Source organism: Medicago truncatula, chromosome 5, assembly GCF_003473485.1.
Source record: "Medicago truncatula cultivar Jemalong A17 chromosome 5, MtrunA17r5.0-ANR, whole genome shotgun sequence".
Classification (NCBI taxonomy): domain Eukaryota; kingdom Viridiplantae; phylum Streptophyta; class Magnoliopsida; order Fabales; family Fabaceae; genus Medicago; species Medicago truncatula.
In genome coordinates, this window is record NC_053046.1 from 8,746,470 (window position 1) to 8,761,413 (window position 14,944).

A 14,944-nucleotide genomic window follows, 5' to 3' on the forward strand; every position below is an offset into this window, starting at 1 on the left:
AGTTGTACAAAAATTATTGCAAAATGGTTATATAAATATAATTTCTCGTGGGGAAAATAGGATAAGCTAAAGGCAAGGAGATTCTGAGTCAGCACGTATCTATAGAATCGCCCATTAGATAAGTATTTCCGTGCTCTGCAAATCAACAAACACAATTACAACCACGGCTTTTTTCTATAGTGGGACCCACAAACTCCACCTTCTTCATATAAAATGATGAGCATTCTAATTCCAAAATCATAGTAACTTCTTACAACGACATAACGAAACAAACAAACATGCTCTCTTCAATATCTCTTCCTTCTTCTCTCTACGCCGCCGGTAATTTCTCCGGCACCACCGTAACACCACCGCCGTGTCGTGTCAGATCAAAGCCAATAATCACAACAGCAAGCTCCACATCCACCGCCGAACCTCGCTCTACATGGACGACAGAACAACAAAGACCTTCGTATTTAAATATGAGCTCCTTTTCTCACTCTTCTCCTGGATCGCACTATGACATCCTCGGTATATCAGCAGCTGCCTCCAACCAAGAAATCAAGGCAGCGTACCGGCGACTTGCAAGACTCTGCCACCCTGACGTGGCGTCGGTTGATCGGAAAAACTCGTCGGCAGATGATTTCATGAAAATTCAGGTTGCTTACTCTACACTCTCAGATCCTGATAAACGTGCTAATTATGATCGGAGTCTTTTCCTCCGGCGACAACGGCCGTTGTCGTCATCGGCGATAATATCTTCCGGTTACTCAGGTCGGAAATGGGAGACTGATCAATGTTGGTAATGAGTTGACTCACCCGAATGAACTTATGAGAAAGGTGCAAGTTATTAATGAAGCACCATGCCTCAAGTGTAATTTATTAGTAATTAGGTTTTTTTGCCGTAATTAGTTAGTTAGTTTTTCGGTTTGTAAAGGAGTTTTTTCCACTATAATGGGTAATTCATTAGAAAATGATTGACCACTTTACTCTTAGTCCGTGGTTGCATCAAATTTTGAGATATAAACTACAAGAAACAAAAAAAATTAAAGAAAGATACTGTAATTTTTAACCAGCTAGAACTATACAGCAGTAACATAAGTGAAATCAGAAAAGTCCATTGTTCTAGTTCGGTGATTAATTAAGAGGTGAACTTTAGCGTGTTTAATTAAGACATGTTGTTGGAGTATTCTTCTTGGAATATTTTTGATTTAGAAATTTCAAAATTTATGATTCTATTAATAACATCAACTCCACTTAGCGTGTTTATGAGTCACCAAAGCATAGTTCTAGAAACTTGGAGGTTTCTAGAAGATATCCTGGTGTCTTAGTACTTGGTTGATCAAAATAACTGAATGCTTTTCTTCTATACAATTTCCTTCTTTTGAAGAACTTTTCTATTCAAGTTTGTTTTCTTTAATTTTAGAAGGGAGCCTCTAATATGCACCATCTAGAAAAAGGTCCAGCCATGGACCTTTAATTTCTACCTGCCACACTAAGTAATGTAACCGGCTGATTTATTTATAAATAAAAATAAAAATGATAAAACCCCATTTTCTTGTATCCCTTTCACCGTTGTCTCTATCCCTTTCTCCAAACCACACATTCAAAGTTTTGATTATCACTGTTACGAGGAATCATTTTTTATCAAGCTGCTTTGACAAGCATTATTCAAAAAATAAGAAGGTTTTTGTTTTTGACATGGTTGAAATAGCATGCTGATTTAAGAATGGAAGGTACTAAATCACTTTTTTGAGTTTTTATCAAGTTGATTTACAAATTTTCAATAGTTGTTAATCGAACGGGAATTAGAACTTAAAAAATGCAAAAAACTGAATTAAAAGTTTATATTGTTTAATTAATAGTTATTAAACAAAGAAATATGTTTATCAAAACTAGAAAAATACTAGTAGTAGTACCAGTTGGACCTGAGATTTCTTCGAGATGATAGAAGCAGAAAATAAATAAATAAATAAAAGTTGAATAAATTGAACAGGCTATAGCCAGTAAATGGGAGAGGTCCATGGTTGGACCCTTAACCAAAAGGACCATATTAGAGGGACCCATTTTAGAATACTTGAAAATAAAGCTAGTGAATAAAATTGAACACTAATGTATGCAAAATATAAAGAGGAGTGATATTTGTACAACCAATAGAGAGAGAAAGAAAAATTAATAGAGAGAGAATAAAATTACATGTGAGTACGAGAGAGAGAGGGTTGTTTCAAAAGTTGTCAAAAAGTGGTTGTACAAATATCATTTCTCAAATATAAAATATATCGGTGATTGTAAATTTTTAATTTCTTTGTAAGAATAATTTTATTTCATCTAAATTTAATTATCATTATTTTTGTTTATGAAGTAGTTTAGTGATTAGAGGATTTATCTCTTTAAGGTGAATAAACAAGGTGTTTAAAATCGCATCCTAATTTATTTATACATACATTATACAGATCAATTAAGTTAAGTTAAGTTTATAGATGATTTTTATTATTTTTATTTATTCGTTTAAAATAAAAATATGATTATCTTTTTCTCCTTTTCAAATATTCCCAGATCCAATTTCTAACGTACATGAAAAGGACGTCCTAAAAAATGTATCTTACGTGTTTGGATTGGATTGTGCTTATGAATGGCTATAATTGTACTATATAAAGCAACCGATCAGCTTGAAATAAGAAACAGAGAGTTTGAAAGTCACATCTATGACGCGGCCAATTCTTACTTGGAAATAACGGTCATGTTAACTAGTATTTCTGAAACATTAGTTAAGAAAAATAAAAAATAAAAAATTTACACTGAAAAATATTTTTTACCCTTTTAAAGGTTTGACTATGTAAGTTTTAAGAATTTTTTACTATTGTAATCTCTATCATGGGTTATCAGTTAACATTTTTCTAAAAGTAAAAGAAAAAGTAATTAAACGAATTGCATTTTTTAAATAAGCAAACAATATATAATTTCATGTTTGTATGCTTAAATCATTTTTATTTAGACTTGTGTCTAATTAAGTGTTGCTAGACTCCTATGTCGGATGAATCATGATCTTCAGTAAATCGATAATGCCTATATAGGTAATTACTTTCTCTCTCTAAAAACCCATCTTCTGTGACTTCTCACTAACACTACCTCAGTGTTGTTCCCATTCATATCCAAAATCATCACCACCAAGATGTAGTTGTGCAAGGTGGTGGCGCGACGAGTGACGAACCTCCTCCGCACCACCTCATTTCACCAGATCTGCCGGCGGCGCTCCTTTCTAGTGGTTGTGTGGTGTTCCTTTTTCCGGTTGTTTCTGCGTGGACGGGTTTGGATGGTTTGCGTCTGGCGGATGGTGTTTCTTGTTTAAAGCAATTTGTAGGAGCAGCTTGTGGTGTTGACCCCCATATTCTCTTCGGCGGACGGTTTTCATGGTGGTGTTAGTGTGCGATTTTGTGGTGGTTCACAAGGTTTTGTGGGTGTTGGTGGTGGTGGATCTAGTGGCGGTGTGGGTTGTGGTTTGTGGCGACAGTTGGATCCGGATCTGCGGCTGGTTTTTTCTTGCTTTAGGTTCGGGAGGTGTCACTTTTTTCAGTTCATTGTGTTGGGTGCCTCTATTACAGCTAGCTGATATGTACCCTCGTGAAGGATAGATATGGATTGGGGTTGTGGTTCCAAACTTCAGAGAGATAAGCCTTGGATTAGATTTATTTCAGCAATTTTTTTGTCCCTCACTATCATGACATCTGTTGGTTATGGTGTTCTTCACGTTGTCAACACCATGAAAATGATTTTCATTATTTTCTACATGCTCTTTAACCTTGGGTACAGATCACTTCTGGCTTGGTTGGTGTTTACTCTGGGGACAAACGCCTTTTTCGTGTTACTGGCGATCACCTTTTTACGATCTAGGTTACGTCTTTCACTTCAGACTGGCGTCGCTGCCCGTGTTTTGTTGTTTGGCTTCGTCTTCCTCTGGATCTATTTTTGTTGCTGCCTGTTTTCATGTGAGACAGTTTGGCAGTGTAGTTCTGTCTCTATCGTTGGTTGGTGGGTATATTTATTGTGGTTGCCTCTTTATAATGCTATGGCGATGTTGTTGCTTACCTTGGAGACTTTCAACTTTGTTGTCTTGCTCTTGTTTGTCGGGTTGTAGTGGTGGTGGTGATGGTGATGCAGTGGTGGTGGTGGTGATGGTGAGGGTGTTGATGTGTGGTCGTGGTGGTGACTCGGGTGTTGTGGTTGTTGTGGGTGATGTCTTTTGGAGGTTGTCTCTGTTTTTCGGGTCCATTTTCGTTGACGCTACCTCTTGTTTGAGTTTTGAGTTGTTAAGGTGTTTAGGGTGAGTGTCCTTAGAGCTGAGCTTTTTTTCCTTTTTGATTGATGTTTGCCCCACCGTAAATCTGGTTGTCTGTCTTACTTATTGTGTGCTGGATTCTGGTGGGCCGATTACTTTTGCTTCGAGATCAGAAGTTGGTGTCTAGCTACTATCTGATTTTGCTGGCTACGGTGTTCCTATGGTGGACTGAGGATAAGGGGTGCCCTTATGATTTGGTCTTGCAGTCTGGTGGACCTATCGCTTTTAATTCGAGATCGGGAGTCAGTTCTTTGGTTCAGGTTTTGGTTTTGGGCTTTTTTGGTGTTCTTTCGATGGACCGAAGGTTCAGAGGTGGTGGAAGCTAATTGATATTTAGAATAGCGGCTCAACTTTGGTGATGAGGATATGATGTTTCATTTAGAGGGGTGTTATTTTGGGATGAGTAGTGGCTTTTTTGTTTATTGATACCGTTTTTCAGTGGTCGTTTCGTGAAAGACTCTGTTTTAGGTGGTGATGTTTATTTTGGTGGGTGTTTGTCATCAGGGGTGTTGAAGGTGGGGTTTGACTAGGTGTTGTGTGTAGGGGGTCTTTTTGGTGTTTATTTTTGGGTGTTTCGTCTATATACGGCGCCTTTTGTTTGTATTCTCTGAATCACCGGTTTCTGTTTGTCTTGAGCAGGGATCTGATTTTTAATAAAATTTGCTGTTCAAAAAAATCATGATCTTCTTCATTTCCAAAAGATTATATGGTGCGCACATAAAGGAAATTTTTTTGGTGTGAATCAGAACAAAATTCTCTCTAAAAAACTTTAATATTGTTGTAATTTTAGAGTTGCATTGAAGTTTAGAAACTCTAATTAAATCGAAAGAGTCGTCTTATCTTATAATCTTATATAAGTGTTCTTCTGTATACTCATAAAGATTGAACAAATATCGATTTTAAATTATTTATGTTTTTTAGGTGATTAAAAAGTTTGAAAAAATAGATTTTATAAACTATATATGGGCCACATCTTTATATATTCAACATTTTATCTATTTATAGGTGATATAAGACTTAATCAATCATACATCAAATCCAACGTAAAGATACCTATATTAATTGTCTAACTGTGACCAAAATATGATTACTTTCGGTAAAGAGACCCTAATAATTTTTGGTGTGAGATGTTAAAGAGGGAAGTACAAGTCTACTCATGCTTTTTTTTTTGAAGGAAAGTCTACTCATGCTATAGATGATGTTATAGCGAGACCAACAAATTCTAGTTTATTTTTAGTCTTTGGGTGATGGAGTTAGAATTTCAGACATGAACCTGCAAATTCCGAGTATGATAAATCATGTTAAAGATTTTGAGCTTGTGGATGAAACCTTAGATGCCTTCTCATCTTTTTCAAAAAAATAGCTAACATTCTACCTCCAAATGATGATCTCAGTAATGATATGTGTAGTTGTACTGCAGTTCGTTTTTCTATTGGAAATACATATAGGAACCTTTGCAATTATCAACAGCCAGAGGAATTGAGGTGGAAGCAAATATGGAATTCAGGAGCAATATGTAATTTCTGTAGAATTGCATATTGATTCCCTGATGATTGGAAATGTCCTCAGAAGTAATAATAAAGGCAATCCTTGTGGGAGATCTTTAGTGGTGAAAATTTGTTGCTTGCTTGAAATGGAGCGGGAGGTTGTGGTTGATCACTCATACTGTAAAGCTAATCAATGTGTTGACGCATTAGCTAATTTGGTCTCTCTTTAAATAATGCTATTGTTTATTATGAGTTTGTTTGCTCAGATTGGTCATTGGTTGTTGTTGATGTAACGAAAGCTTCGAAGTTATATCCCTCGTGTTATTGTCGTGTTAGGGGGCGTTTGGTAGAAAGAAACAAAAATACATTCCAGGGAATAGAGCTTGGGAAAAAATAATTCATATGTTTGGTAGAAAGGAACAAAATAATATGCCTAGAAATAATTAATATCCAGGAATATTCTTAACTCACATTCTAATCATTTTTATTCCCATGAAAAAAGGATGGGAAAATTATATTCCCAGGAAAAGGAGAACCCACGTCCTGAAAAAAAAACTCATGTTTACCTCCATTTTACCATGTGTTCCCCCACGTTCTAACAAGTTAATGTAACAGTTTTCATTTTTTGAGTAATGGTCTATCCATGTAACGGTTCACTTACTTGAAAAAATTCGAAGGAATGAAGTAGGAAACCATACACTTTTTTGACAAATTTCTAGGAATAAAATTCTCATTATGATTTTCTTGGGAATGATATTCCAGGGAATAATTTTTGAATCCAGAAAACAAACACCCCCTTAAAGTTTTGTAGCATTCCGACAGCGCTCAATTCATAATTGTGGAAATTAAAATTCATGATTAATGTGTTCCTCATTTAAAAACTCCAAAATTTTGTGGCGTGAAAGTTCTTATGATGTTATAGTTATGCTAGCAAAATTAAGGTTCAAAATTTAACCCATGAGTATATGGAGCAATTGTAATTTTGCACATTTTGGTTGAAAAATCAAAATAAAGGTGTCTACAAAAAATCAATCTATAATTTATTTTCTAGATCATGTTTTTCATTGTTTTTTTTTTTTTAGTTTTTTGTGCTTTAAAAATTTATAATTAATTATTTTTTAGTCGGAAACTTCTAATGTTTTGCAGAAAATCATATTTTAATGTTCTAAACAAGCCTGCAAAAAAACATTAAAAAAATTAAACCTTTAGATATTTTTTCCGAACTTTATGTCTGTTGAAAATATACGAAGAATCTCAAATAATATAGTTGAATGTATATTATTTTATTACGATGTCGTTTTTCAAATTTCGGGTATATTACGATGTCAATTTGAACATATAAGCCAAAATAAAATAAACATTTATTCGTTTCATTTATTTACTATTCAAACAGTATATCAATTTATTTGGTTTCCTTTATTTTTGTTTTTTTTTATCTCAATTTAATTATTTTCTCTTCATCCAAACAAATTATACTCAAAGAGTTGTAAACAAAATTGACAATCTCATAGACACACTCACAGAGCATCACTTAGCATGGACCGAGAAGCTACTAGTATAGCAAGGCTATTGAAATAAATTTGTCTTTAATTTGTGGTACTCAAGAATTTTCAGACTGATTATTTTCAATTCAAATTATTTGACATGTAGGAGAAAATAGCAGTTGTGTGGGTGGTCAGGAAACTTTGATTAATACATGTTTATTTTATGCGGTTACATTTTTCATATAGCCAATAGCCATGTACCATTCCACTTCTAGTAGATTTCATATATAGAATGTATTTGGTCCAGAAGTCCTAGCTCAACTGGCAAATGCTGAAATTGCAAGGCCGGACGTCGTGACCTAGGTTCGAACCCGGAACCTCACAGTTGTACGTGAGTTTTAACTTCAGTGGATTACCACTTCATCTAAGACAAAAAAAAAAAGAGTGTATTTGGAAGAAAGAATAAAAAGAAAGCCACGTATGTTAAAAACGAATCGAAATTGTGGGTGAAGTGAGTTGAAGAGCACGTTGTTTTCTTCATCGTGGAGGTGACTTTTAGCAGCCTTGGAAAAAAAATTACTTCTATTATTATATTTTCTGTCTTTCTAGAAGAAATGTCTTTCAACTTATTAATATGATGATATAGTTGTATGTCTTGTGGGCCTCACAAGACAAATAAGAAAGATATGTTTGTTTTAGACTATTACTTTTTCCACGTGCTCCTTCTCGCGCATCCTGTAAAATTTACTAAAATATTCCTGGTCCGGATTACATAATCCGGATTAGATTGTTAGTGATTTTTGGAAACAGAAATTCGGATCAGATATTATGTAATTTTTTTGTGTCTTTCTTTGATGTCAAGGATCTCTGTTGACCGTTATATGAACCCCACACAAGCTGCATTGCATTGCAATTGCATGGTTCCTATGAACGGTCAACAATGACCATGACACCATCGACACCCCTAAAAAACTAAAAAACATTTGAAGAAAATGTAAGAAAAGAGGTGAAGTGAAGAATGAAGGTATTTGTTCAGATGGAAGCCTATTTATAGCCTAAAACAAGTCCTAGGTCATTAATACAGTCAATGAAAACGTGTTAGTGGTTGTAATCGTCCAAACCCACATTAATGGCTCTGAATCTTTCCGGATTTTACATTCCGGAATGTCCTTAGCTCTATAGGAAGTGTCAACTTTTCCTTCGTTCACCACCATTATCGCATTAATTCGGAAAATATATTCCGGAAAACAGATGTGCTTTCCGGATTATAAATTCCAGAATGCATCAGTCATGGTCGATGGTCTGCACCACACGTTTTTGTCTGTGGTCAAGTAAAAAAAACGTGGTAAAACGTATTTTTTGACAGCATTTATGGCCTCCCAACCGTTTTTGACCCACCCATCCCTATAAATAGCCTTCCAAAGTCCACCATTTCTCACACCATCCTCTCCCACCCTCTCCTTCTCTTCTTCCTTCTACAACCATGGTTTTCCATTGTTGGCCTTTCATAGATAAGGGCCTCGTTGAAAACTTTCAGGGTTTGTATAAACGGTCAATGAGGATGGAACCGCGCTGCAACGAAGCGCGGTTCATCTGAGGGTCATGTGAGTCAGTGTGGTTCTTAACTTGGCGTGTTTGGGCGTAAGTTTGAGCACCCCCCATCTCCCTCAGGGGCATTGTTTTCTTCTTCTCTCCCTCCTCTTCCCTCCTCCTCCGGTTTTTCTCCAATAGGCAAACTACTGGTATGTCCCATCACATACCAGTGGTTAGGCTCTTAGGAGATTAGAATTAGGTTCATAGGAGATTAGAAATAGATTTAGGATCTTATGTAATAAGCTTAAAAAGCTTGAAAATTATTGTAATGTATTGTTCATATATTAATAAAATGAGTTGTTTTTAGGTTTGTGTCTTTTTATTTCTGTTTTTTATTTTATTTGCATTTTATTTTATGAATTTTGAAGATTAAAATTGCAAAACTTCTGGTAAAACATTATTCCGGATTTTCAAATCTGAAAACATTTGCAAAATTCTAACAATACCATCCGGAAAACGAAATCCGGACCAGGTGTAAAATTGAAAAAAAAAATAGGACGCGCGAGGAAAGATATAGGGTGGAAAAAGTAATAGTCTTTATTTTATGTGTTTGCTGAAGTAGACTTGACAACAACTTCTAGAAGATAATTGTTTTTCTCGCATCAAGATTTGTTCTTCCCCATACAAAATAAATAAAATATCCTAGTGACTTAAATTACGCAGATGTTAAACGAAATATGATTTAAGTCACGATAAATTTAGCGTGACTTAAGTCACGTTGATTACAGGCCTATGTGAGTTAAATCACGTTGAGTACTGATATATTAGCAAACAACATTGAATGCATGACAACTAAGTCATTAATGACCCGTAATCTTTACAAACTTACAATTGAACAGAATTAAGTCAGTTTAAGAACATAATCACATAATCGCACATAAACGATCAAAATTACACAAATTCGTCGTTAATCACACAATCACACATAAACGATTCAAATTACACAAATTTGTCGTTAAATTCTCAATCACATAATCAAACATAAATGATCCAAGTTATACAAATTTTTCGTTAAATTACATATAACACAAATTCATTAAAATTCAACATTACAAACACAAATTCGAACGCATTACATTATTACACGTTAATAAATATTACACTTCGATGAATCAGACATAAAAATGTAAAATGTTATTTTCAACCATTAACCTAAATATGTGATCAATGTCGCTTCCTGATGATTTGCAATGATTTGAAATGAAGATTTTGATTCAAAAATTTGCACTTTTTGGGTTTTTGGAGGTGGAGAGGGAAAGAAAAGGGTGATTGGAGTTGAAACTGTTGGGTTTTGTTCCAAAATAGTACAAACCCGCAAGGTGAGTTAAGTCACGTTGGGTTTATAACCTGCGCGAGTTAACCCTTGCAACATGACTTAACTCACGTTGAAAGTACCGAGCGTGACTTAACTCATGCGTGATGCTTTCGTCCATTTAGTTGGGAGTGAGTGTTATTTGAAAGGAGAAAAGCAGTTTTCCTTTTAGAATGGATGACAAATTTTTTATGGTTCATAAATAGGGTGGGGGAAATTCATGTGTTAGTTTTTACGATGATTGGTGGTAAGATTTGTTGTCTTCAATCTGTTCGAGGTTTTAATTCTTTTGTACCGTTGGGTTAGAGTATCTGCTTATGATGGTTGTGTGAGACCATCCACAATGCAGCACCCTATTTGGGTGCTTAAATGAGTCTCGACTGTACACGTCATTCGTTTTATAATTAATACGTAATAAGTACTCAATCTCTCCAACCTAACACCTCAAAATAATAATTAATTGGGTCTCAACAATAATTCTATATCATTACATTTTAACAATAATTTTTATATTCATTCATAATTATATAATTTTAAAATATTAAAATAATTTAATTATAATTATTAAAAAAAACATACATTTTTATTTTATTTTTATTAATAATTCAAGAAAAACTGAAAACTTAAAAAAACAATTTTTATTAATTTCCAACAGCTACGCTACAAGCAAATTCAAATTCAACTATTTTTTTTAGGGGAATCAAATTCAACTATTATTTACAAGTATTATATAATTATTTTTTAATATCAAAATGATACAATAATTAAATATATATATATATATATATATATAATGGAATTAATTGTACATTTAGGACCCATGAATAATAGGAGAGAGAGTGCCTATAAAAGCACTCACTTTTATAAGCACTATATTCATTGGTGTCGTAAAGAGGGTGCTTATTTACATTGATGCTTAATAGGGGAAGGACTCCCTATTATAGATGGTCTGATAGACACATAAAAGTTACACACTTGATTGAAAATAATTGATCGAAAGTTATGACTTAATTAAATTTTACAATTAGATCAAAAACAAAATTGAGGTGTTTACTAGACAAAAAAGATACTTGAAGAACACGCAATATATATTTTTTTATGTGAAGGGATCACGTAATATTTATATAGTCCTCAGTTGTGAATCATGAGAAGTATATATTGACACACTTATAAATTGCAGCATATACATATTTAAATTATAAGTTGCTTTGTTTTGGTAAAAATATAAGTTGTTTAAAATTTGATACATAAATTTTGAAATATAATTAATTTCAAAATCTATATGTTACATAATCACTTGCAGTCTATCATTAGTTATATAATAAACAAAGAAAGAGAAATTAATAATGGTTAATGATATACATTCATCCCACAATGAGTGTGTATTTTGTTTTTTTTAGGAAGAGTGTGTATTTTGTTAGTCTCACACATATTGATAAAATACCATAAATAAAATATTGTATTATTTTTATCAAATATTAATGTCGTCAATGTAAAGTACAATATTGGAGGGTACAATAAGTAGGAAAAAAAAAGTAAATAATTGAAAATATGTTCATTTTGTGATATTATTTAAGCAAATCACACCCTCTTCTTTCAGAAGATGCTTAAATTACACTATTCTTCTTTTTTATGTTAAAATATATGATCTTCTCCCTTGTTTTTAACTCTGATCTCACACTAGTTAAACTACTCAACTCCATCAACATAAAAATTTAAACTTGATTGTTATTATAAATATTTATTTATATTAAAACATGTTAAAGTGTATTAGATATTTAATTCTCAAACGAGTAGAGTATAGTTCAACTATATCATAAGGGAGTATCATTTTTTCCACGCGCAAATAAGGAGACTAATTCGAAGGCGAAAAAATGCAGTGTGCGTGTATGCTGCTTAAAGGAACCTACTTGATTTAGTGAGAATTGTTGTAATTTCAATCAATCATTGTGTGTGTTAGCAACTTACTCTAACATAAATTGAACGTAATGTAAAAGTGAGAGTTAAAAAAGGGGTTTAAAATGAGTATTGCTTGTATAACGAAATGTTGAAAAGAGTGGGTTGATAACACTCTTCTATTTTTATAATTATTTATCCAAATCATATTGGATTTGGGATTAAAAATAAAGATTATTACTTTTCTCATACTATGACACTAATACACTCTGTAAAATATTAAAAAATGCTTATTGCAGTTCGGATTTCATAATCCAAACTATGCTTATGTATAATCAGCAATCATAATCTCTTCAATTTCAGCAATTTTGAATTTTGCTTTTAAAAACAACCAAAAAACCAAGTAAAAAAAAAAGATAAAAACCTGTCAAATAAAATCATAAAAATACAGGGATGAGAGTTAGGAAGATTAATATTGTTCTTAAAATGACTATCCATGTTACAAACATGTTCAGAATTGGTGTTGATGCAGTTTGGATTATGTAATCCGAACTATATCAAGAAAAAAAATGTCTAAATAATAGAATTTTGGATTTTGAGGGGCGGAGTCCCGTAATAAGTTCCTTCTAAGGGAGTCTTGATCCAAAAGCACAAGGATGAGAGTTAGGAAGATTAATATTGTCCTTAAAATGACTACCCATGTTACAAACATGTTCAGAATTGGTGCTGGTGCAGTTTGGATTACGTAATCCGAATTGCATCAGCACCATGAAAAAAGGGTGTTTAGGGGGTGTTCGTATTCTATAAACCGAAAAAAATCAAATAGCACACCCTATTTTTTGAGGTTTTCGGATTATAAATTTCGAATTAGTGAAAAACACATTTTTATCATCCTAGGGTGGGAAAAACTCGAATTTGAATTATATAATCCAAAGGGTATTTTGGAAAAAAAAAAAAGGTGCGCGAGAAGCACATATGATGGGAAAAGTAATAGTAAAAAATAAATACTTGGTTTGGATAAGGCTAATTTGGTTATCCAATGGGCTGCTTTGTTGCATTGCATTCTAAAAATATGGAAAGTTGCTCTATGCACCCTTTAAACGGCTCACATGCCCTTAAACTTACCCTTTATATAATGCTTGGAAGTTATGAATTCAATTGAATTGGAAGCTACCTCTAGTCTTTATTTTATTTTTTGAAGGGAGCTACCTCTAGTCTTTATGTATTGGGAGATTTGATCCGATTTGCATCAAATTTATACCAAATCAGAACCCATGTTTTCATATATCTTTCATTTAAATAAAAACATAAAATTTTGAGTTCTTGAAATCCGGCCACTCTCCTTACTTCGACAATCGATTTTCATCGAATAGCGGTCAAGGAACTAACATTTGTTGTGACATTTCTTCTAAAATCCGTCAAGTGTTAACTTTGTCTCATTTTGTTTTTGTTGAAGGTTTTGGGGTTTTTGATGAATGTCAATGTGGTTTAAGAATTTTGTAGTTGATCAAATAGTATGTGAATGTAGTTTAGAGTTTGAATTAATGAAATTTGATATTGAAATGCTAATTATGAATATGAATGTTACTCGTACTCTAAGTATTTGATGAAATGATTGAATGATTAATCTATCTTTTCCTATTGGTTGTTCTAGATATGATTAACGATGTTGGCATGATGAAACCAGGTAGAAAGGCCTTGCACAATTCCAGATGCAGAGAATGTACATTCAATAATCCTAAAAAAAACAAGGTTGTATGAGAGTTAAAGACTCAACTGAAGTCTCTAGTTCATAAGCTCTAGAGCCTTCATATGCTCAAGAGTTTGATGATGAGATTCCATACGTGCCTTCACCATCACAACTACCGCTATAAGACGTTGATATGAGATATGGTGGTGGTCTTTCTGATATGTCACTCATACCAAATTTTTGTAAGCACATTGCGAGTCCGGGTATGCTCAATTTACCATATGCTCCATTTACCCCATTTAGGGTATTGGATGAATGACATGTGGCCAAAAAACATTCAATGGTTGAGATTTGAAGTTAGAAAACAAGGTCCTTGAATGTTTTTTGGCCACATGTCATTCATCCAAGACCTTAAATGGGATAAATGGAGCATATGGTAAATGAAACATACCTGAACTCGCACATTGCATCAGACATATGGGTCAAAGAAGTAATTTGTTGAACCATTCACAACCAATGACTAAAGATGAAGGTGTTGAGTTGTAGAATAAGTTACTTGGATTAGGTGGACGGTGTAATCTTATCTCCCTATGACAACCATCGCCAAACGCGTTCGTTAGACGACATATGTTGGTTCTTTGGATAGATCAAGTGTGGCCGCCAAATGCATGTTTCGTAACTTTTCAGAGCGTGTGCTTAGGTCATATGGACATGTTAAAGCATTCATGGATATCTTGCATTTGTTGCACTGGAGTGAACTATTTACTAGATTAATCAACACATTTTAGGATTACTTGTTACATGTTATACCTGAAGAAATGTGGGGGGAAAAATTTGGAGACCAAGTGGTAAGTCGAACATGGTTGCATTTCCTAGTTTTATAAGGTCTGTCATCTCATGTTAATGTATCGTGTAGAGGAATATCCATTAAGGCTGGTAAATCGAGAGATTTTGATAGAGCATGATAATAAAAATGCCACTTTAGATGCTTTAACTGATATGCATGGGAGTTAGAAATATAACTTCAAATGCGGTGAATAATGGTGTGGAATACACATAACATCCTCTATATGCTAGTCTCCAAGTTATTGTCACAAAAACAACGTATGCCATCCAATATCGATTTAGACTTACACAAACGCCAATATATAATATTTGCGTATTGGG

At 33.7% G+C, this 14,944-nt stretch overlaps 1 protein-coding gene across 1 annotated transcript; it reads left to right on the plus strand.

Annotated features, from left to right (window-relative positions):
• The first annotated feature begins 226 nt into the window (after positions 1–226).
• LOC11425340 (chaperone protein dnaJ 11, chloroplastic) lies at positions 227–1,151 on the plus strand. Its single transcript, XM_003612131.4, has one exon. It carries the CDS (start codon positions 279–281, stop codon positions 783–785), a length of 507 nt encoding a protein of 168 aa, XP_003612179.1. The 5' UTR covers positions 227–278; the 3' UTR covers positions 786–1,151.
• The last annotated feature ends 13,793 nt before the right edge of the window (positions 1,152–14,944 follow it).